At 34.8% G+C, this 21,787-nt stretch overlaps 1 protein-coding gene across 1 annotated transcript in view; it reads right to left on the bottom strand.

The window, feature by feature from the left end:
* Nucleotides 1-1,159: 1,159 nt before the first annotated feature.
* Nucleotides 1,160-21,787, bottom strand: part of LOC121985334 — a 64,326-nt gene continuing 43,698 nt past the window's right edge. Inside the window, exons 17-24 of the mRNA XM_042538713.1 lie at nt 16,071-16,199; nt 15,860-15,977; nt 7,594-7,789; nt 7,310-7,421; nt 7,080-7,234; nt 2,661-4,032; nt 2,384-2,578; nt 1,160-1,848 (exon numbers count right to left, since the gene is read on the bottom strand). Coding sequence (XP_042394647.1) covers nt 1,378-1,848; nt 2,384-2,578; nt 2,661-4,032; nt 7,080-7,234; nt 7,310-7,421; nt 7,594-7,789; nt 15,860-15,977; nt 16,071-16,199 — 2,748 coding nt within the window. The 3' untranslated portion in view covers nt 1,160-1,377. The remainder of the gene's footprint in view (nt 1,849-2,383; nt 2,579-2,660; nt 4,033-7,079; nt 7,235-7,309; nt 7,422-7,593; nt 7,790-15,859; nt 15,978-16,070; nt 16,200-21,787) is intronic.

The following is a 21,787-nucleotide window of genomic DNA, read 5'->3' on the forward strand; positions in this document are numbered from 1 at the left end:
AATTAGTATGTTTTACTTCCTTGGATTAACAACCTCTCCGGTTGTAACCAAGTAAATTCTCGATGTCTCCGTCTTTTAGTTTCTTTATTATACTTATGCAAGTGTTAGATTTATAAAACTGTAAATCCGAGAAAGGTCTTTTTGTTTTATTTTTGTGTAGGGACTATTCACCCTCTCCCCCTTTCTAGCCAGCCGCCAAGGGTCCTAAGAGATCTTGTTATGTCTCATTGGTGTTACATCTTTTTGCGATGATAAAAGGTGATAATGTTTACCCTGTGCATCCCTCACAGCCCGCCCCTAAGTTATGTGAAAGGAAATAAATCACGAGTAACTACTAACCCAAGTAGTGACCAGTGCATGGGAAGGACAAGAACCTGACTACTAGCCATGAATTTTGACCTTTAGACTTCATGGTAACAATACCTCATACACTAGTCAACTGTCCATCCCGGAGGGACTGCTATATCTTTTTGTGAATATCACAAGTGTTGACTATTAACAAAATTTGTTGATTTTATCTTATAAATATTCAATTTTAATAGTCATGTGTGATAAAAGGTTTGGCCCAAATTAGTGTGTTATTCTAAACATGTGACACTCATTGTTTTAGCAAGTTATGTTATAAGTTGAGGCCCAAAGCTTATAAATTTGATTAGGGCATTTTGGTACAACCACGAGCAACCTAAGTTTCTATGGCATACTGAGGCATTTGACCACTAACTCAATAGGTAAGGTAGTTTCTATGGCATACTGAGGCATTTGACCACTAACTCAATAGGTAAGTAGGACGTCTAAGAGAAGTGAACTCTAAATAGGTGTGAAGTCCAAGCAAATCAAAGGAGATCAAATGCTTAGCAAGAGTGAAGGTCCTAATATATTGTAGAAAATCATATGTTAGGCCAGTGTGAGAACCCTAAACTCTAGGTAAGTGTAAAGTCAAAATAAGTGTGGAAGTCCTAAAAGTGTAAACTTTAAACAAATGTAGAAGTTCCAGAGTGAACCCAAATGAAAATCCTAATAGTGAAGTTGGGCAGGTGGAGGTCCTAGCAATAAGCTTGGGAAATAGGATCTTGTCTTTAGGCAAGGAGAAGGGATGACCTCAAAATAAACGACGTGGAACGAGAAGGGAATTAAATTGGAATGTTGTACAAATCACGACTTAAACATAAAGAAATACATATTCTTATCCAATAATAAATGGATAAATCAAAACCATGTGATGAATCAAATTTTTAGTACACACAGAAAGACATCTACAGAAAATCGAAAGTGTATCAAATGGATGCCTCTCCAAGTAATACCTTGTTAAACCAACAAAAACACTTCATGTACAACAACTATTTATTTTCTCAAATTATTTTCAAGGTAAATCAGCATTCAAGTAAATGGCGAGGCAACTGGGCCAGAAAGAGAGTCTGATCTCTTTATGCTTCCCATGCCACAGATAATACAACCTGGAGTAGAAAGAGCAGAGAACTTTGAGCTACAAAGGTCGCAAATGTCGTGTCCAATGGTTGAGAGGCGGCTGAGTGTGGCAGCACAAAACTGAGAGGGGTCTTCAAAAGGATCAATGGATTTGTTGGACAAGCCTCTTTGTATGCACATTTCAATCAGACCCCTCAGTTCTTCTTGCTTGCTTGGTGGTGCCTTGGAGAGGAGGAGATCAAGCATTTGTTTAGCGTAGGCATAGTTCTGAACTTCCATATTTCTTTTAATTGCTGTTCTTATGCAGTTTATGCGATGTTTTGCCTGGAGGGGCAGGGAGGCAAGATGTCGAGAGAGTCTAGCCATTTCATCTTTTGCACTAAGTGCTCCAGGTCCTTGGACTTTTTGGAGCCTAGCAATTTCCTGAATTAAAAAAATCAAGTGAATCTGGATTCCCACGGTAACTTGTATATATAATTAATGAATTGTTGTTTCCGATTTGACAGATTGTTTTTTTTCTCAATGTCTACATCCAAAAATGATTTATTGATATATGATAACCTAGCTTCATGAAATCCTCAGATATTTGGTATATAGGGAATTTTTTAACAGCCTGAGTTTAATTTTCATGCTACAAAATTGTTCTAGGGTCACATTGTCATAGAAATTTTAAATTCCCAAAATCAATATTATGTTGGAAAGTTGTCCTAAAGCAACCTAACTTCACCATATTCTGAGAATTTACAACATTTCAAAGTTGTTTTGCATATGAAAACAGTTTGTGAAGTACCACAAAATAAAAGTGCAGTTTCATTCTTCATTTATCATGGATTTTAGTAATTTGAGCAATAAACTAAAAGAATGATATCCACAAAATTATACGCCAACAATATTCTGTGTATCACGTGCCATCTTAGATGAAAGCTAACAATATAAAAATTAGCAAACTGCATAGTACCTGTAATATCGCCACTGCAATTTTATACTGAGCACAAATAGTTGCTTGTGCTTTAATATCCGATCCACGTGACTGATCCTTGGCGAGAGCCAAGAAAGCTTCATCCAAGCAAGATAAGGCATCTGAAAGTTGATTCTGCTCAAGGTGAGCAAGGCCTGTCTTGAAACATACTGAAGCGGCAGCACCACGAGGGACCTGTAATTCTGAATTAGTACATATGGATCAAAAGGAAAAGCAAACCTATTTTTCCAAAGTCTAGTATCATTTAGATTCTTACTTGGCCAGGGCGCACAGCAGTAGGTTGGGAAGGTGGAGTTTTAGTTGCATCGAGTCCAGAATTGGACCCTTCGAGATAACTAAGATCGACTGGTGCAGAGGTTGGTACCCGAGGAGGAAAATTCTGGGCCTGTGGAGGAACTCCCCCACCAGGAAGTTCAATTGATTCGATTGGTGTGGCAGATTGCTGAGAAACTTGGGTTTGTTGTGATACTTGTGGTGGTACCCCACCATCTGGAAGCCCAATATCAGCCGTTACATTCTGACCTAAAGCTACTCTGTTCCTATCCATGACTTGAGGATTTTGATCAACTCTTGGCAAGTATGATCCTGGTGGAGCCAGCGAAGCTGCAACTTGTAGTGATGAAATTGTATTTTTGAAGAAGTCTTCTGGAATAGGTCCAGCTGTCACTCCCATACCCATAACTGTCGAGTTAGGCTGTGTTGTTTGTGTTGGTAATGCATCAGTGCCAAACATCTCAACAGCAGTTTTTGGTACATTTGAATTATTATCAGAGCCTGGCTCAGGTGAAGTAGACGAAAAATCTTGCGATGGCCCAGATAATGGTTTGGCCCTCATAGAAGGGACCAAACCTAACTGTTTCGTAGCTTCCTTGAGCTTGTTGACGTCAACTGTAGGTGCAGCAGGCTTATCACGGATTCTTATATGAATCTTTTTAGTTTTTGCTGTTGCCTCATCTTCATCGCTACTACCACCATCAACAATACCATACAAGGATTTCTTGAACTCTTCCTCTGCCTTTGACTGCTCGTCAGCAGCAGTAGCACCAGTCAATTGCTTGGTCAGATTATCAACCATAGGATCATTCTTAGATTCACTAACCAGATTTGTGTTCTGTTTCATTTGGGACTCAAATGAGATTGTAGAGTTGTTTACACCACTTACTGCAGATAGAACTTTCACAAGACTCTTATCATTGGCTTCAACCACATTACCTCTTCCCCTGATCACGCCCAAATAAACACCAATATGATCTGCAATTATGGCAGGGATGCCAGCTTCACTGGTTCTCATGTACGGCATAACCTCACCTGCCAGTTCCCACTGTGGTATATCCTTCATATTGACTGGTGTTTTGATATCCCAGTTTCCTCCACCCCACTCAGGTCCTTTGGGTATCATACTTTCAGCAGCAAAATTAGCAAAGATACCCTGTGTCCACCCAGTTGAACGGACTCTTAAAATTCTTTCACAAGCTCGCCTTAGCTCTGAATCAATAGCAGCTTCTTCTAGTTTTTGCGCAAGGTGACGCATGGCACTTGGATTCAGGTGGCATACAAAAAGATCTAGCATGCTTTCATAATCTCCAATAACCTCAAAGGTCTCTTTTGCACTGTCAAACTGACCATACCTGGTTGCATGATGTGCTAAAGTGTCATACAGAATAAAAACAAACAACAGCTGGTGCAGCTAACTCCAGGGAATTAATTGACAAGGCAATACAAAACAAGGGATTCACAACTAAGCAACAATGTCATGAAAATCTTCAGTTAGCAAATCTTCAACATAGCTAATGCATTTTTAGCTTGGTTACTAATTCATTTATTTGCACCTCACCCAAAGCAACAGCACTGGAATGTGAAGTTTATTGATGTTGGTTTGGGTCCTTATGGCATTTATGCATGTGGAACTGAGGTAAATATTCCAGTTGATTCTCCATCAAAAATAATATTGAAGTAGGCACTTATTTGAGTCCCTTTTATCATGTGCATAGAATGAGTTTAGTTTTATATCGTATAACTAATTAGGTTGCTTTTCATAGTGTTAAAGAATTCAAGAAACTTGTGTTTTCTATGCAACTCTCTCACTCCTGATGCACCGACATTTAACTCTCTTAATTCACTAGTTTCACCTTCTCCCTTCATCGTTGTTTGCTGTTTTCAAGTATAAATATTCATAGATACTCTGTCAAATGGCATCAACAGCGGATGCCATTAAGAGGATAGGAATAGCCCTATCCAGTTGGTGCTACAAAGCAGAGTGCAAGAAACAACCATGTCTCAGATGCCATATCAAGTGTAAAAAAACATCAAGAAGCCAGGTATTCAAAATATCTGGGGTGGTGATCTTATTCTACCATTTAGCTCAACAAAAACCTAAGTAATGCTCATAAGGCAAATAACATGACACGCAAAGAATATATCCAGTGGAAAACAGCAAGAAGCCTTCTCCATCCACATTACCAATTCAGTGAGCAAATCACTTCCTAGCATAATCACACCACAGCTGCACTACCTAATTTATAATAACTAAAAAATATAACACTAACAAGCCCCTTTCATCCTCTTCCAATTCATCAAACCAATAGCAAGTTCACCCAAGAGGTCAAGTAGACCTTGTCAGCCAACTCCTCACTCAATAAAGTTGACTGAAGACTGATAAAACTTAAAAAACGTACACAAAAGACCTCCATGGAAAAAGTTAATCAAGTGGAGCAATTTGTGGACTGTGGAACCTATTAATTAGCACTGAGATAATTTAGCAAAGTAAAAAAAATATACAAATGCCAAGTTGTTTGAGTCCTCCATAATAATGTTTTTAATTTACATTTTATAGTAAAGCGTCTCCCCCTTACTTTATGTTTAGAGTAGAAAATGGTCATTATGTTGGTTTTTCTTTTGCATTAAACTATCGTAGATAGTTTTAAATAGCCTTACAGTTGGTATTCTAGAAAGCATAGGGTGCCATTTAAGGAGATACAATGAAAAAATAGCATCTGCATGACAGGAAAGGGAGATGAAACTGATGTAGCTATGCAGATCCATCAGTTTCTGAAATTAAGGTTTCCCCTCTGGGAAGTGAGTTTCAGATAATTCTGGGTGAAGATGCATTGTTTTTTTCTTTTACTTTTACAGAAAACAGAAGCATAATCATATTGGTTATGCTTTTTCAACTTACTATAATGGATGATAGAAAGGACAAATTTTAAAGATGAAAGTTTCTAGAGACTGTAAGTTGCAGAATTTGAAAAATGGAAAGATATTAATTTTCCTAGATAAAGTAGAGAAGATATGCACTACTTCAATCTTCAATTTGTATTTTACAATTTACGCAGATACATGTGCTAATGTTTAATTGGCGTAAAAACAAGTATTTCATCATACATGTACATCTGCATGCAACTACAGATATGCACACATATAGATGCAGCACTAAATATTTAGATGTAGTATCAACTCTAAATATCAGTTATTGAATAAGCATAAGAGCCCAAAGCTGAAACGTGCAAAGAAATTATATATTAACCACACAGAAAAACTCACCAGAATCTCAACCCTTAAGTCAGAGCTTAAATGGGAGCAAAGACAAAAGCATAGTAGTCAAAATTGAAATCCAAACCATAGGATTTTGCAAATCCAATTGACTTAAACAACCTAGATCCCAAATAGGATTGGCTTGGGCTATAATTTGATCTACAATCCAATCCTAGGTCTACTTATCGTCTTTATGTAAGAACATGGTCCCAAAAACATTAATTAGAATATATTTACATTCAATTAGACATTTTAGCAATTATTATTTATTATAGCTAATCACTTTTTCATGTCATATTACTTGAGATAGTTTTTAATAATGTAATTAGATGAATCTTTTTCAATTAATTTTATATCATCCATCTAATACTTACCATTCATCGTACAGAAATTGTTGGATGAAACACTTGTATTTTTTTTTTCATATATATGCAATTTGAATAATTTTATTTATACCTCGTGATGAAGTATGAGCTTGAAATATTCATATCAATACTATATATTGAAAGTCAAGATGTAATAAATTATAAATATCAAATATAGTTTTAAAGTGATCTTATGACCCTACACTTCAATCCTACAATCTAAAACTATGGATATCTTCTCATTCCAAGATAGGATCTTAATTCTGACAACCCTGGATGGAAGCTAAACCACGGGCATTGTGTGGAGGTTTAGCAATCCTTTTTCCTTGGATGGATGCCATTGCTACGAAATAAGAACATAGGAGATGAATGAATTAAGGACAGCTATTTCACACGTTACAGAGGACACTAAGCAATTGAAAAACGAAGAACTTATTACGTATGCCTTTTTAACCTGAGAAAATCAACTCCTAGATGGGGAAGAAATCAGGCTTGGTTAACTTAGGGTAAGAAATCTAGTTAGGTTGACTATGTTTCATCCTGGCTTATTCCAATTAAAAAGTTTAAATTAAGTTCTCGACTCGGTTAGGACATTTTTAAGATAGATATATAAAAAATGTAAGAACGTAAACAGATTAAATTATCAAATACCTATCAAATATTAAAAGTATCCTGCATCAATTAAAGTTGTAAAAGTAAAATCTAGAATTAGCACAAAAATTTATCTGCAGTAAAATAATTGAAGAAAAAACTGGTGAGCTTTGATGTGATCGACATACTTAATACAAGCATATCCCAACTGCCGAAACCGATGGAATAGATAAGAAGTGGGAGGGCACTGAGGATAATCTCTCGATCTAAGAAATTCATCCTTCAGAACTGACAGCGCAGTAGAAAAGCGGAGAGCTTTGGTTGCATAGCTACTACGCAGCTCCTATTGTATAATGAAAGTATTAGATGCAATAGCTTATACAGAGAAGTTGAATCACAAACAATAAAAAGAGGATACCTGTGTAAACTGGGGACCTGCTTGGGATAAAGAAACGGCAAGATCACCACAGACAGGAGAGCCTTTAGCCAAAATATCCAGGGACCTTGGAGTAATACGCAAACTGTCAAACCTGCAAAATCATGCAACCAACAAAATAAGCAAGTATAATCCGCATTAAGAATGGTTAGAGCATTGTAGACCAAGCACATATCCAATTTTCAAACAAACAAATCTGAATAAATTTGACAACACAGATAATTTTGTTTACTTGAATAACAATTTATAAAGCATAGAAGAGACACCTTGTGGATATTTGATATAAGACCTCAGCAAGATCAAGCTTCTGCTCAAAGTGTTGTTGCATGGTAGCAAATCCAATTAGAAGGGGCTCAAGTAGCCCTACAAGACAACTACGTATTTCAACACCCTTTTTCTGCCTAGGATTTATCTCTGTAGGATTTACGAGCAGTATGCGATCATTCAGAGCACCAATTAAGACTGCATCAACATGAAAAAAGTAAGTAACAGAGAAAAAAGCGGGAACAATTAGAAATGCAAAAATTCCATTGTAAGGATTGCAATAGTATTAGGACATTTTAGCAAAACACTAAAATATGAAATCAAAGATTCATGAGAGTTGCAGCTGGCATCTTTCTGTAGTATTTATAAGAAACTTTTGACACTATCTTTGCCAAACCCAAGCCTCAATGAGAAAGGTGGAGTTACAGTAGGAGGCAACAACCAACATAAAATTATGCTTAAAAAAATCTCATGGACATGGATCACAATCATAATTGTTGTAAGATAAGATTGTTACTGTTAAGAATGTCAATATAAATTGGTTAGTTTTCTAACTGTTCGAGTTTTGGGGTTTTGGGGGATAAGCAGTTAGCCAATCAATTTAAACAGTTCAAAAAATAGTGCCAAATGTGAAAGTTAATGGGGGAAGATGTGGCCCCAAACAGTTCAACACACAACTGTTTTTTCTTCAATAACCTAATGAACTGCATATAGTCTTTGCAGTTTTAACAAATGTTAGTCAATTAAAAAAGACAACCTAGTCAAATTTTCCACTTAAATTAACATCAGTTATCCATAGAAGAATATAGATCATTGTCAAAAGTAGTTCTGAAATCAATTTAAACACACAAAACAAGGAAAGGAACCATGTCAAAAACATTAAACAATTTTAGCACAAAGTCCAGAAAACAAATTTTTGGAGTTAATCCATACAACAACAACAACAACAACCAAGCCTTTTCCCACTAGGTGGGGTCGGCTGTATAAATCCTTTTACGCCATTGAGCTCTATCTCCTATTATATCATCATCTATATTTAAATAAATTTTATCTTGTTTTATTGTTGCTAACCAAGTTTTTTTTTGTCTTCCTCTTCCTCGTTTGATATGCATGTTTATCATAGTTTCACATCGCCTAACTGGAGCATTTATTGGTCGTCTAAGTACATGTCCGTACCATCTTAAACGTGTCTCTCGGAGTTTTTCCTCAATAGATGCAACTCCGACTTTCTCTTTAATGCTCTCATTTCTTATTTTGTCCATCTTCGTATGCCCACACATCCACCTTAACATCCTTATCTCTGCAACTCTCATCTTCTGCTCGTGTGCTCGAGTCATAGCCCAACATTCAGCTCCATATAACATAGCAGGTCTAACTGCGGTTTTATAGAACTTACCTTTAAGTTTAAGAGGTACTTTACGGTCACATAAAACACTCGACGCCCCCCTCCATTTCACCCATCCTGTTTGTATTCTATGTAAGACATCTCTCTCAATCCCTCCATCATTTTGTAAAAATGATCCTAAATATTTAAATCGCTCGGTTCCAGGCAACTCGTCCTCTCCTATCTTAACAATTGTTTCATTACTTCTAATATTGCTAAACTTAAATTCCATATATTCTGTCTTTAATCTACTAACCTTAAAACCTTTCCCTTCTAGTGTTTCCCTCCAAGATTCTAGCTTAGCATTTACTCCTTCACGTGTCTCATCTACCAAAATAATATCATCTACAAACAACATGCACCACGGTACTATGTCTTGAATGTGCGCAGTGAGTTCGTCCATAATTAGTGTAAAAAGATAGGGACTTAGAGCTGATCCTTGATGTAACCCTATCTTTATTGGAAATGCTTCAGTTACTCCGCCTGAAGTCTTTACTCTGGTCGTTACATCCTCATACATATCCTTAATTAGTTCAATATATGTTACGCTAACACCTCTCTTTTCTAAAATTCGCCATATAATTTCTCTTGGGACTCTATCATATGCTTTTTCTAAGTTAATGAATACCATGTGTAGATCTTGTTTTTGCTCCCGATATTTTTCAATTAATTGTCTAAGAAGATGTATAGCTTCTATTGTCGACCTTCCAGGCATGAACCCAAATTGATTTTCTGTCACTGTTGTCTCCTTCCTTAATCTTTTTTCTATTACTTTTTCCCAAAGTTTCATAGTATGACTCATTAGTTTAATACCCCTATAGTTTGCACAATTTTGTACGTCTCCCTTATTCTTATATAAGGGAACTAGAGTACTTATCCTCCATTGATCAGGCATTTTTTTCGTTTTCAATATCATGTTAAATAATTTTGTAAGTCATTCAATACCTTGTTTCCCTAAGCACTTCCATACCTCTATTGGAATATCATCTGGTCCAACGGCTTTTCCATTGTGCATCTCATTTAAAGTTTGTTTTACTTCTGAAGTTAATCCATAAAATGATAATTTAGCAAATCCATGTTGGTTTCAGTTTCTATGTTATATTCCTAATTTCCTCCAAAAAAAAAAAAACTAATTATTTATAATTTATGCAATTCCATTAATGAATTTATTGCTTTCCAAAATCTTACGTTGTTAAAAAGCTGGTTTAGTTGGTTTTTGGGGAATTAATTTTGAACCCTATGTTCAGGTATCAAGTTAACTTTCATTTGACTCAAGTTTGGCTAAATTTGGAGTCCAACTTGTTAAGTTTGGGTTGAACCAAATTTGAAAGTCTAGATGAATTTTATTTTCAAGTCAGGAGTTTATTTTTGTTAGCCAATCACTTTCTCATCTCATGTGTACACCAATCTTAGCTGAACTCTTCCCCTAGGTTCTCACCATCGCCTTCTCCCGATGGGCAAATAAAAGCTGTCCATTCTACCGAGGGGCAAATAAAAGCTGACCATGAAAACTCACCTATATCGCAGTATAAACTTCCCTGGAGGAAGAGGAAGCAATTCCCAAGCGTCATTCAAGTCAAAAGCATCCAACCCGTCTCTTATAGTTTACTTCCACTCCAAAAGAACCTATTGGACATTCCTAGAAATTGACTTCAGGGATAAAGAAAATAAAAAGGCATAGTAGTTATGTGATTTGAAGTGTAGAATATAATCTAAGTGGATATGAAGTACAGCACTTTCAAATATCTTTATCAAATCAGAGAAGGATCCATGACAAAAACTAGTAATTAAAGATCTAAAGAGCCTTGAGGACACGTTAGTGAATTTCATCTCACAGTCATCAATTGTACACTTATAAGAGAGGCTAGTAAAACAATGAATCCTCAATAGCAAAAAATGTGGAAAGTTCCATTGGAGAGTTTGGAAAGGACAATGGAACAAGAACAAGGAGAACTTCCTGCACTAACTTTGATAGAGATAATGTAAAGGGAAAGAAGCAAGTTGGCTCAAAAAATGTCATACTAAAAGAGATAAAATCTTAATGCAACTCAAAAGAGTAACAACAGCAATCTTATTTGACGCCAGAATAACAAATAAAACTACACTTGATGAACCATGCTAATAACTCATCACAACCAAGAATTCCAAGATATAGAAACCAAGTACATCTAAAGGGCCTTGAAGGAAAATATATATAACATCTTATAAAAAGAAGATAATGAAGGGAATTTAACCACAAAGAGTAGATGATAGCTTACAATTGATAAGATAACATGTAGTGAAAAGGGCAAAGCCACTAAAAGAAGGGGGAACATACATATGCAAAAGTAAAGTCGGACCAGTCCTAATGAGATGTTGATTATATTGGTGCAATCGATCTCTGGTCTATGTTGGCCAGGTTGACTAGTTTGATTTGACTCGAGTTCAGTTTGGATGTTTGATCAATATGTTTGTTGACTTGTTGATGAGAGTGAGACGTCAAGTAAAAAGAGAGTTTGTTGAAGAGGAAAATTGTTGGTGCAATCGACCTCGGGTTAGGTTGACCAAGATTGATTTGAATGTATATGGCCAAGAGAAAAGTTAAATAGGTCAAGGTTGACCGGATACTTATTAATGAAGAAGTCCAAGTGGGTCACGATTGACTGAACACTTGGCATTCGGAAGTTCAACAGAGAGTCGGCAAGAAAAAAGTCCAAATGAGTGACGATTGACCAGACACTTGGCGGTTGAAAGTCGAACAAGGAGTTAACATGAAAGACGAAGTCCAAGTAGGTCATGGGCAGCCAGACACTTGGCAATTGAAAGTCCGACATGGCGTTAACATGAAAGACGAAGCCCAAGTGGTCATGGAGGCCTGGATATTTAGAATAAGATGTGAAATTCAAGTAGATCAAGATCGCTCGAACACTTGGCAATGAGGGAAGTCCTAACAAGTCATGAAGGATCGAATGTTAGGTACAGAAATGAAATCCTAACCGATCATGGAGGGCCAGTTGTTAAACATGAGAACGGAAGTCTAAACAAGTCAAAGAGGACATAATGTTTGGTAGTGGTGAAGTCCTAACAAGTCAAAGTTGATCGGATGCTAGACGGTGGTTAAGTCTTGGCAGATCAAGGTTAATCGGACAAGTTCCAACAAGTCAAGATTGACCCAATGCTAAAGAAAGTCCTACTGAGTTGAGGTCAAACTAAATACTAGGGAAGGCGAGAATTCAACTTTGGTAAGATTGACATAAAGATATTAGTCAATTGTTAGTCAGTAGCAATCGACTGATGAACCCCTTATGGGAGTTTGTTGTAGATCAGTCAACTACTAAATTTGAACAATCGATTGATGGTGCTATTGCAGCAAATAGAATATTTAGAACTCAATTGATGTCAATCAATGGATTGCTGGAGTGGAATAGTTGACTATTGTCACTATTGCAGCAAACAGAATGTCTTTATCAGTCGACTATTCATGGGCATCAATCAATTGTTGCTACTGTTGAAGTAAACAAAATGTTTACTTACACTCGACTGATTGGAACCAATCGATTGATGAATAGTAATCGACTATTGTGGTTAAAGTTGAGTTGGAAAGAGTTATTCTATAGGAGCAAAGCAATCAACTGATGGCGATATCGATCAATTATTAGGCAGAAATCAGCCTTGACAGCCTCGACTTGAAGGCTATAAAAGGAGGATTTTCTGGGAATATTTCGACACCAATTCTTGAAGACATCAAAGGGTACTACTGCATTTCACACCTTCAAAAAGCAATCCAATGCAACCAAACAACGAACAAAGCAGAGATCACTTGTGTAAATTGTTATTTACATTGTATTTCATTTTTCATCTTTATCTTATATTTTGTTTGTGTTCCGTATAAGAGGTTTCTCCGCCTTTGAAAAATGTTCGAGAAGAAGAAAATTAGTGAAGTATCACTAAGACTAGGCCGTGGAGTAGGAGTCGGGGATTCTGAACCATGTAAATTGGTTTGTCATGCATGTGTTTTACATTGTGTTTTATTTCTATATTTTCTGCTATGTGTTAACACATTGTAGACAAGCACGATGATCAAGAACCAAGAAAGAATCGCAAATCACTATTTACGCCCCCTAGCAACACTATCTGTCTCATCCCAACAGATTCTTCTATCTTATTACATCATTCTGCTAAGGTGTGTAAAAACATGAAGATTGATGAGAATACCTTACCCAATAAGAACACTTAAAAAGGAGTAGGGGAGAGAAGTCTTCCTTAGCATTATCACTACATAAAACCTTGATACAAATGTCAAGCTTATTTTTAATTTCAATATAAAATTAAACATAAAAAAACACCAAAAATATTCTTTTATTAGAAAACAACTAAGTCATCCATGAATAATCATTGATAAAGGTCACAAATTATTTCAATCCAAAAGTATAACAGACACAACATAGGCCCCGGATATTTGAATGAATAAGAACATCCTGTACAAAACCACATTTACGATCACTTCTAAAGGAAAAGGACTTGGTATCTTTACCGAACTTGCAAGACTCACAATCAAGGGATTGAAGACGTACTTGCAAGACTCACAATCAAGGGATTGAAGACTAGATGAACTAGGAAACATTTGTTTCAAATGGTAAAAAGCAAGATAACTAAGCTGGTTGTTAATCTGGAGGATAAATGTAGCTAAAAGGGCTGAAGATAATGAGTAAAGTCCAGAAGACAACTCTAGTATATTCAAGAATCTCGACCATTAGAGTAATGAGGTGCTCACACGGACTTTAGACTATGAAACATACTCGAATAGCAATGGCTGAGGAAGCATAATTCTTTTTCGTTCAAGTTTTTTGCGGAAATGATTAAGAACCCAAAAATGGTAGGACAAGTCACACAATTAGAGGCATTGAAGAAGTGTCAAAGAAATCCAAAATTCAAAATGGTGCAATGTTCATTGAATCAAGCATGGCTGAAAGAAAATAATGGGATGTCTAGATTTTGGTTGAAATGTTCACTGAATCGAGCATGGACCAAGAAAAGAATGGAATGTCTAGATTTAGCTAATAGTTTCTTAGGGATGAATTTACTAGGTGCTTGGGATGGCTAAATTTGTTATGCTTGAGATTGGTCTTAAATGCTATCCAACCCAAGGAATGATGCAAAGGACAGGCAATGCAATGGCTAAGAGCTCAGGGCAACATAGAGGATCAACACTGAGGGTAACAGCAAAGGGAGATAATTCCTCTTAGCGAATGAAGGTGATTAGCACAGAAGTGATGCAAGAAATAGCTAACAAAATCAAGGAGACCTGATAAAGAAAGGAGAAGTTGTCAAAGGAATCAAGGGACCCCCCGAGAGCAGTGGAAAAAACTTCACTAACAGAATAAAGGAGAAGACTAGGTTGATTAGCTTCAACATATAGAGGGCTGCATGTTTGGAAGTATGAAGGTGGATTTGGTCCTACCAGCTCTAGAGTTTTGAGGAGATCTTGTGCAAAGGACATCAACAACATCGCACAACACAATGAGAAAGAAACTACGGCAGCAGCTTACTATCAACTTTGATACCATGAAGGGAGAATTGTTCCAACATATACCCCTAAGTAGCTCTCTCTTTACATATATATATGTTGTTAACAAACAAGAATTTTTATTACACGTACACACTCACAGCTTTTACATATTTTTACATTAGTCAATAGCATATGTTGTTAAGCTTAATACTAGCTTTACTATATTTGTTATGTCAATAGAGCATAATTTTTGAAGTTTGATATTGTTAATTAATACGGAGTTATAATTAGTGAATGAAATAGGCAATTTAATGTTAATGGTTAATATATAAATATAGCTATTCTCCTTTGTCTATTGAGCTCTTCACAAGCTATTCATTCATATATTTTTTTTTTTTTTTTGTTAATGCACACCTATTGGGCATAATTATGCTCATACCCAAGATTTGCAACCTGAAACAAGTCCTTAGCTCCCTCATAGTTGTCGATGTTGTATTGTGACTCAAAGATAACCTAGATGGTTCCAGTTTTTTCATTTCTTATTGATTGAATTTATCTCTTGCGATACGTGGATGTTGTAATCTTTCTAATAAGTGAACCTTCTTTTTATTTTCCTTGAGTTGATTTTTGGCTTAATTTAAAGTGGTGAAAATAATTTACACTTCTAAAAATGTCAGAATCTATTTAATATTGCCTTTGTGAAGCTTAATTGTTAAAACTTTGTTTATATGGTACAGCAAGCTTGAATTCGTATTCAATCATGTGTATAATTATTTTTACTTGCAAATCATTGGTGTGAAAACAGGTTGCCTCCACAACATATAGGGGAAACTATCAATTTTTTTTTTAAAAAAAAAAGTCATCAAATTTTGTTAATTATAGAAATTACTCTGCAACTCCAAGGGTGGCATTTATCCTTCATAGGAAAGTTCCTCTTGGAGCATTACATTCTAATAATAACCAGACTTACGGCTTTGTCAAATCAGTTCACTCTAAATTTGAGGGCATAAACTAGATCAATAAAGCAGATATGAACTTTTATGGAAAGGTATTAGCATCACTTGTCATATAAGTTACCAACCAGTACTCTTCTGCCATTCAAACTATCTTACCCTAAGGTTAAGTAATTCTAAAGCTGTTTTCACCAAAATAACAGAAAGTAAAACATCAACCAATGGAACTAAATAAGAACAAATCTCTTGCAATCAATCCATTTTAAAGTAGGGAAAACTTTGTGTTCAAAAATGAATTTTGTATGCTCTACACGCTTATCTTCTGTACACACTATAGTTTTGACTGTTTTAATGTGCAATCTAAGAGAAGATGGATAAAATTGCCTCATAACTAAACAAGACTGAAAAAAATTGTTATGTACCTACAAATTCAAACAACTCACCAGAATAAGGCATACTAATCGAAATAATAGTTCGGACTTTGCTATCCCATCCGAGAACGCTAACTGCAGTAGTGCTTGAAAAGAGAAGTGCTGGACCAACCCATAAAAGGGACCGGAAGTAGAATGATGTTAAGGTACTAACAAAACCTAAAGAATGTAGATAATAAATACCAAGTTCAAAGATAATGAAGGCTTCGGATTAAAAGGATATTGATGGAAATCCTCTATCAAATTTGGCTGAACTGCTGGATAGAATATCCAGATCAGCCGAACAGATTAGAACTCTATGACTAGTTAGTATTCCAGCAACTTGACCTCTAAGAGTTTCTTGCCAGTGAACCTGCACAAGCAAAATAGAGAGGTAAGAAAGAAACTTGAAATATCAGTGTCAAAGAAAAAATGGTGGAATTATTTATAATTGTGTTTCATAGAAGAACTGAGAACCAAATTTTAAGAAATAACAAGATTTAGCGACTCCTAACCAAGGTTTACAGTCATGAACCATGCCGGCCATATCAAAGTTTCAATCTTTAACTAGAATGATACTTTGACTAGAATGATACAATTTTGATACTCTTTCATATCATCTCTATACGGTTGCAGTCGTATTTACTTTTAAGTACACCAATCAAAAAACTCATTCCATTAATATTTGAGAGTAATAGGTAATAAATTATTACAACAATCTTGATCATTTTGTTTATAGAGTTATCAACATCAATATCTTATATAATCTTCTCTTTCAATAAACAAATTATATATATTTTTAGTTTACTTTTTACTCATTTTTCTTTTTTGGATTGAAAGCAGAACACTATTTCTAGTTGTTTCCTTTGTAGGAAGGAGGAATGCATTAGCTAACGGAAGAAAAAGCTTCATGTGTATAAGATGTGCATTATACATTGAGAAAGTAGACCTATATCAAATTTATATTCATGTAAATTAATAAATCAACAACAATAACCCAGTCTTATCCCACTAGGTGGAGTCGATTATATAGATCCTTCTATGCCGTTGAACTTTATCTGCTTGTATATCATCATTTATATTTAAATAAATTTTATCTTATTTTATTAATGCAAACTAAATATGTTTTTATCTTCCTATTTCTCATTTGATGTGCACATTTATCATAGTTTCATATCACCTGAGTATCTATTAATCATCTACATATATGTCTGTACCATCTTAAATGTGTCTTCCAAAGTTGGTCCTCATTAAATGCAACCCTGACTTTCTTTTTAATATTTTCATTTCTCATCTTGTTCATCCTTATATGTCCACATATCCACCTTAACGTCCTAATCTCTACAACTCTCATCTTCTGCTCATATGCTCAAGTCATAGCCCAACATTCAGTTTCATATAATATTACAGGTCTAATCGCCATTTTATAAAATTTTATTCTTAGAGGTATTTTATAATCACAAATATAGTTCGTCAGAACAAATGTGGAACAGCCAGAACGAGCGTTCCGACACGGGGACAACTCACGTCGTTCCAAAGTTCCAATGAATAATGTGGATTGCTTTGGGACACCGTTCTTAGATGTTATAACAACAAAAGAATGGAACCAACATCTTGATTAATTTGGATTCCAAGTTTTTTACCGTTTTGTTTAATCTAACTTTGCTTTTGATTCAATCTTTCAATGTTTTGTCTATATTGGAAAAAAAAATAGCATCACATCACGTCTTTTTTTAAAGTTTGCTAATAATGCATGACTGCATGAGTACCCATCAGATCAATTAATTGAGCATCTACAATAAATTTGAGTATATGAATTTGTTAGCTCACTGCCATCAATTCCTTCATTTGATTAATTCATTGATTCTATCATTTCCATCATATTCGCAAACAAGATTAGTTTTTTTAATTTTTCAATAGTTTTATTAATTGAACATCTACCATAAATTTAAGCATATGCATCTTCTAGCTCACGTTCATTAGCTCCTTAGTTTGATTAATTGATTTCTTTTATCATTTCCATCATATTCGCAAACAAGTTAATTTTTCATCTAGTTCTATTAATTGAGCATCTACCATAAATTTGAGCATATACATCTTTTGGCTCATATTCATCAACTCCTTATAGCTTGATTAATTGATTTCTCTATCATATTCGCAAACAAGGTAATTTTTCATCTAGTTCTATTAATTGAGCATCCACCAAAAATTTGAGCATATGCATCTTTTGGCTCAAGTTCATCAGCTCACTTTGATTAGTTGATTTCTTCTATCATTTCCATCATATTCGCAAATAAGGTAATTTTTCATCCAGTTCTATTGATTGAGCATCTAACATAAATTTGAGCATGCACATTTTTTGGCTCATGGTCATCGGCTCCTTCGTTTAATTAATTGATTTCCTCCATCATTTCCATCATATTCGCAAATAGATACATTTTCTATTTTTTTGGTTTAATATACTAATTTATTAAGAATGCTTCATTTTTATGTGATTCAACCTATGTTCTCATTATCATGATTTTTATCATTATCATTAAGTCAAAATTATATATTATTATTTATTTAGAATGAAACCAAACTCTAATATTGGTAATTATAAAACAATACGAAGTTAATTTTGTGAAAAAGTTATAACTAAAAGAATTACAAGATAAAAACAGTATACTGTAAATATCGAGACATGTCACAAAGCTCCTATCGAAATATCATCGATGTTACAAAAACATCTTCAAGACTCCAAGGCAAGTAGAAGTTTTAATGCAAAGAAAAAAACAAATAGTCTTAGATTCAATTACATAAAACATGTGCATATGAAAAAAAAAGACAACCCGATGCACGAAGCTCCCGCCATGCGGGGTCCCGAGAAAGGATCCATTGTACGTAGCCTTACCTTGCTTTTTGCAAGAGGTTATTTCTAGGATTTGAACCCGTGGCCTTTTGGTCACATAGCAACAACTTTACCGTTGCACCAAGGCTCCCCTTCAACATGTGCATATGAAGATATAGAAAATTGAGAATTACAAAAAAAAACATCAAACAAAGTCATAAAACAAGTCATTGAAGAGAAGATGTATAATCATTATGGTCAATAATATTTTAAATTCGTGTTTATATACCTTATCAATTTAATGTACTTAACTACTCTAAATTTTATAATCGTAGGAATTTCTATTCTTCGTCTTTGAAAAAAGAAAGGATGTCTCGAAGCTTTAAATGTAAGAGAGGATTCTCGATTACCATAAAAAGGAATCGACCCTTTTATGTTTCCCACGAAACATAAGAGTATCAAAAACTGGTTTGGTGCTAAAAAAGTAAAAGATATTGACAAGGCAATATCAAAATGGTTCATATGTAATGTTATTCCATTTAATGCAGCAGATAGTGGTTCATACTATCAATACATGATAAACACCATTGCTAAGGCTAAAACAGGAATAAAAGGTCCTACATGATGCCAAATTGATAGTGTTTATTTACAAGAGGAGGTGGATGAGATAAATGGATATTTAAGCACTTTAAAATCAAAATGGCCAAAGTATAAATGCACAATAATGTGTGATAGTTGAAGCACAAGCAACAAGCATCCAATCATAAATTTTATGATATATTGTGATTGCAACATGGTGTTTCATAATTCTATTAATTACACCAACAAAGCAAAGAATTTTATTTTATCTTTGTTAGATAAAATTATAGATGAAATCGGAGAGGAAAATATTGTGCATGTAGCCATAGACAGCGAAGGTGCAAATAAGGTCGTTGTACCAAATTGATGATAGAAAGGCAACATTTGTTTTTGTCTCCTTATGCAGCACATTGTATCGATCTCATGCGAGAAGATATTGGCAAGATGACGAAAGTAAAAAAGTGTGTTGAGAAAGCCAAGCAAATAACGAACTTCATATATAATAGTGATAAAGTTGTGAATTTGATGAAAACATTTACAAATGAAGGTGAATTATTAAGACCAAGAATAACCAGATTTGCGAGCGAATTTATTTCAATTAAAAGTTTTGTTCGACATTCTTCAAATTTAAAAAGAATGTGCACTGATTGGGAAGCATACAATAACACAAGCAAAAGAAGGAAAGAAGCATAAAAAATTACAAACATCATAATGGATGGAAGATTTTGGAAGAGGGCTCCTAATATTTATGTTACAACTGAACCATTAGTAAAAGTTTGGAAATTAGTTGACCATGATAAAAACCAACAATATCAATTATCTACGAAGCAATGGATAGAGTGAAAAAAAAGGTAGATCCGCTACTTAATGACCCCCCTAGTGTCGGCCCCACGAATATCGAGGGAGGTAAATACGATACACAAGCGTTAAGCGCATAGTAGGGTAAACCCTAGGTCATTAGTTCCTGAGAATAGACCCCTGGCCATTACGTCAGTAATGTTACGTGCCCACCGTCGGCGCTACGCCCCGTGGGCCAAAAAAATAATAATAATAAAAGATAATACCAGAGATTGACAATCATATTAGGATATTATTGATGGTACAATCAATTACACCAGCATTTATATGTCGCAGGTAACAAATTTGTTTGTCATCAAAATCATTTACAAATTCCTTATTTCTAATTTCTTATTATGTTATTGATATTTCAGCATATTTCCTAAATCCGTTACTTCAATATTCTTGAACTTGTGTTTATAATATGATGAAGTTAAACAAGGATTAAAGATTGTAATCAAGAGATTGCAGCAAAACTTAAATGCACAAGCTTCAGCGATCTATGAAGTAATTTTTTTATGTTCCTATATTTTTTTCCAAACATAAACAATAATTATTTATTTTTTCTTATATTTTTCAGATTAATTTTTCGCATACCAGATAGGTAAATTGGGTCTCCACTAGCAAAAATGGCAATTAAAAAAATTCTTCCACATTTTTAATTTAAATTTTATAAATATTTAGAATTAAAAAAATATATATGATATTGATTTTTTTGTATTAGCTGAATGGTGGAGCGATTATGGTCACCTTCGAAAAATTGCAATAAAAGTTCTAAATCAAACATGCTCATCTTCAAGATGTGAAAGAAATTGGAGTACATAATCTCTTATACACACAAAGCTTCAAAATCTCTTGGCTATTAAAAAGTTGCACAAATTAGTTTATGTTCACTACAATTTGCGACTTAGGGTACGAAACATGATGCATAAAAAAGATGATTTTTACGGCCCGATAGACCTCAATCACATTTTTCATGATGATGACATGTTAAATGAATGGACAAGAGATAATGAACCGCCAATTTTAGAAGATGATGATTTGGCATGGTTAGATCAAGCACTTCAAGCATCAAATGTTGAAGAATACAACACAACTATAAGGGTTCAAAGTCATTCAAGAAAGAAGAATAATGTAGAAAAGTTAACACCATTGAAAGGAAAAGAAGTTTTATCAAATAGTGAAGATAGTGATGGATCATGGTTAACAAAGTGAACATCATGGTCATCAAAGTCATCAAGATGATCAACATGACACGCACAAGGTCATGAAAATTATTATGCAGCACAAGATACTAATCATGGGTATCGGCCTGGGATGGAGGGAAAACATCACTTCTATATTTCGATGATAAAAACATTCAATTGGATCTTCCCGATAATATATGAATGTTGAAGAACATATGAAATATCAGCTTTTGAGAGGGAGCCAATGAATTATAGTAAGAGATGATTACGGATAAAGAAATTATCTCAAGATATTAGGCATGGTCCAATTGGATATCAATAAGGTAAATATAGATAGTATGGTAGCAATCAACCCAGACAAGATTCATTTGATAGATCATCTAATTATTCACCATCTTATACAAGTGGAATTAGACATCATGGATTTGAGGGTAATTTGACATCTCTTGGGAGCAATATTGGACATCATGATCGTGATCGTGAATCGTCAAATGCTATTGGCAGTTCTATTGGGTATCAAGGTTTTAG

This window comes from Zingiber officinale, chromosome 5B (assembly GCF_018446385.1).
Source record: "Zingiber officinale cultivar Zhangliang chromosome 5B, Zo_v1.1, whole genome shotgun sequence".
NCBI lineage: Eukaryota > Viridiplantae > Streptophyta > Magnoliopsida > Zingiberales > Zingiberaceae > Zingiber > Zingiber officinale.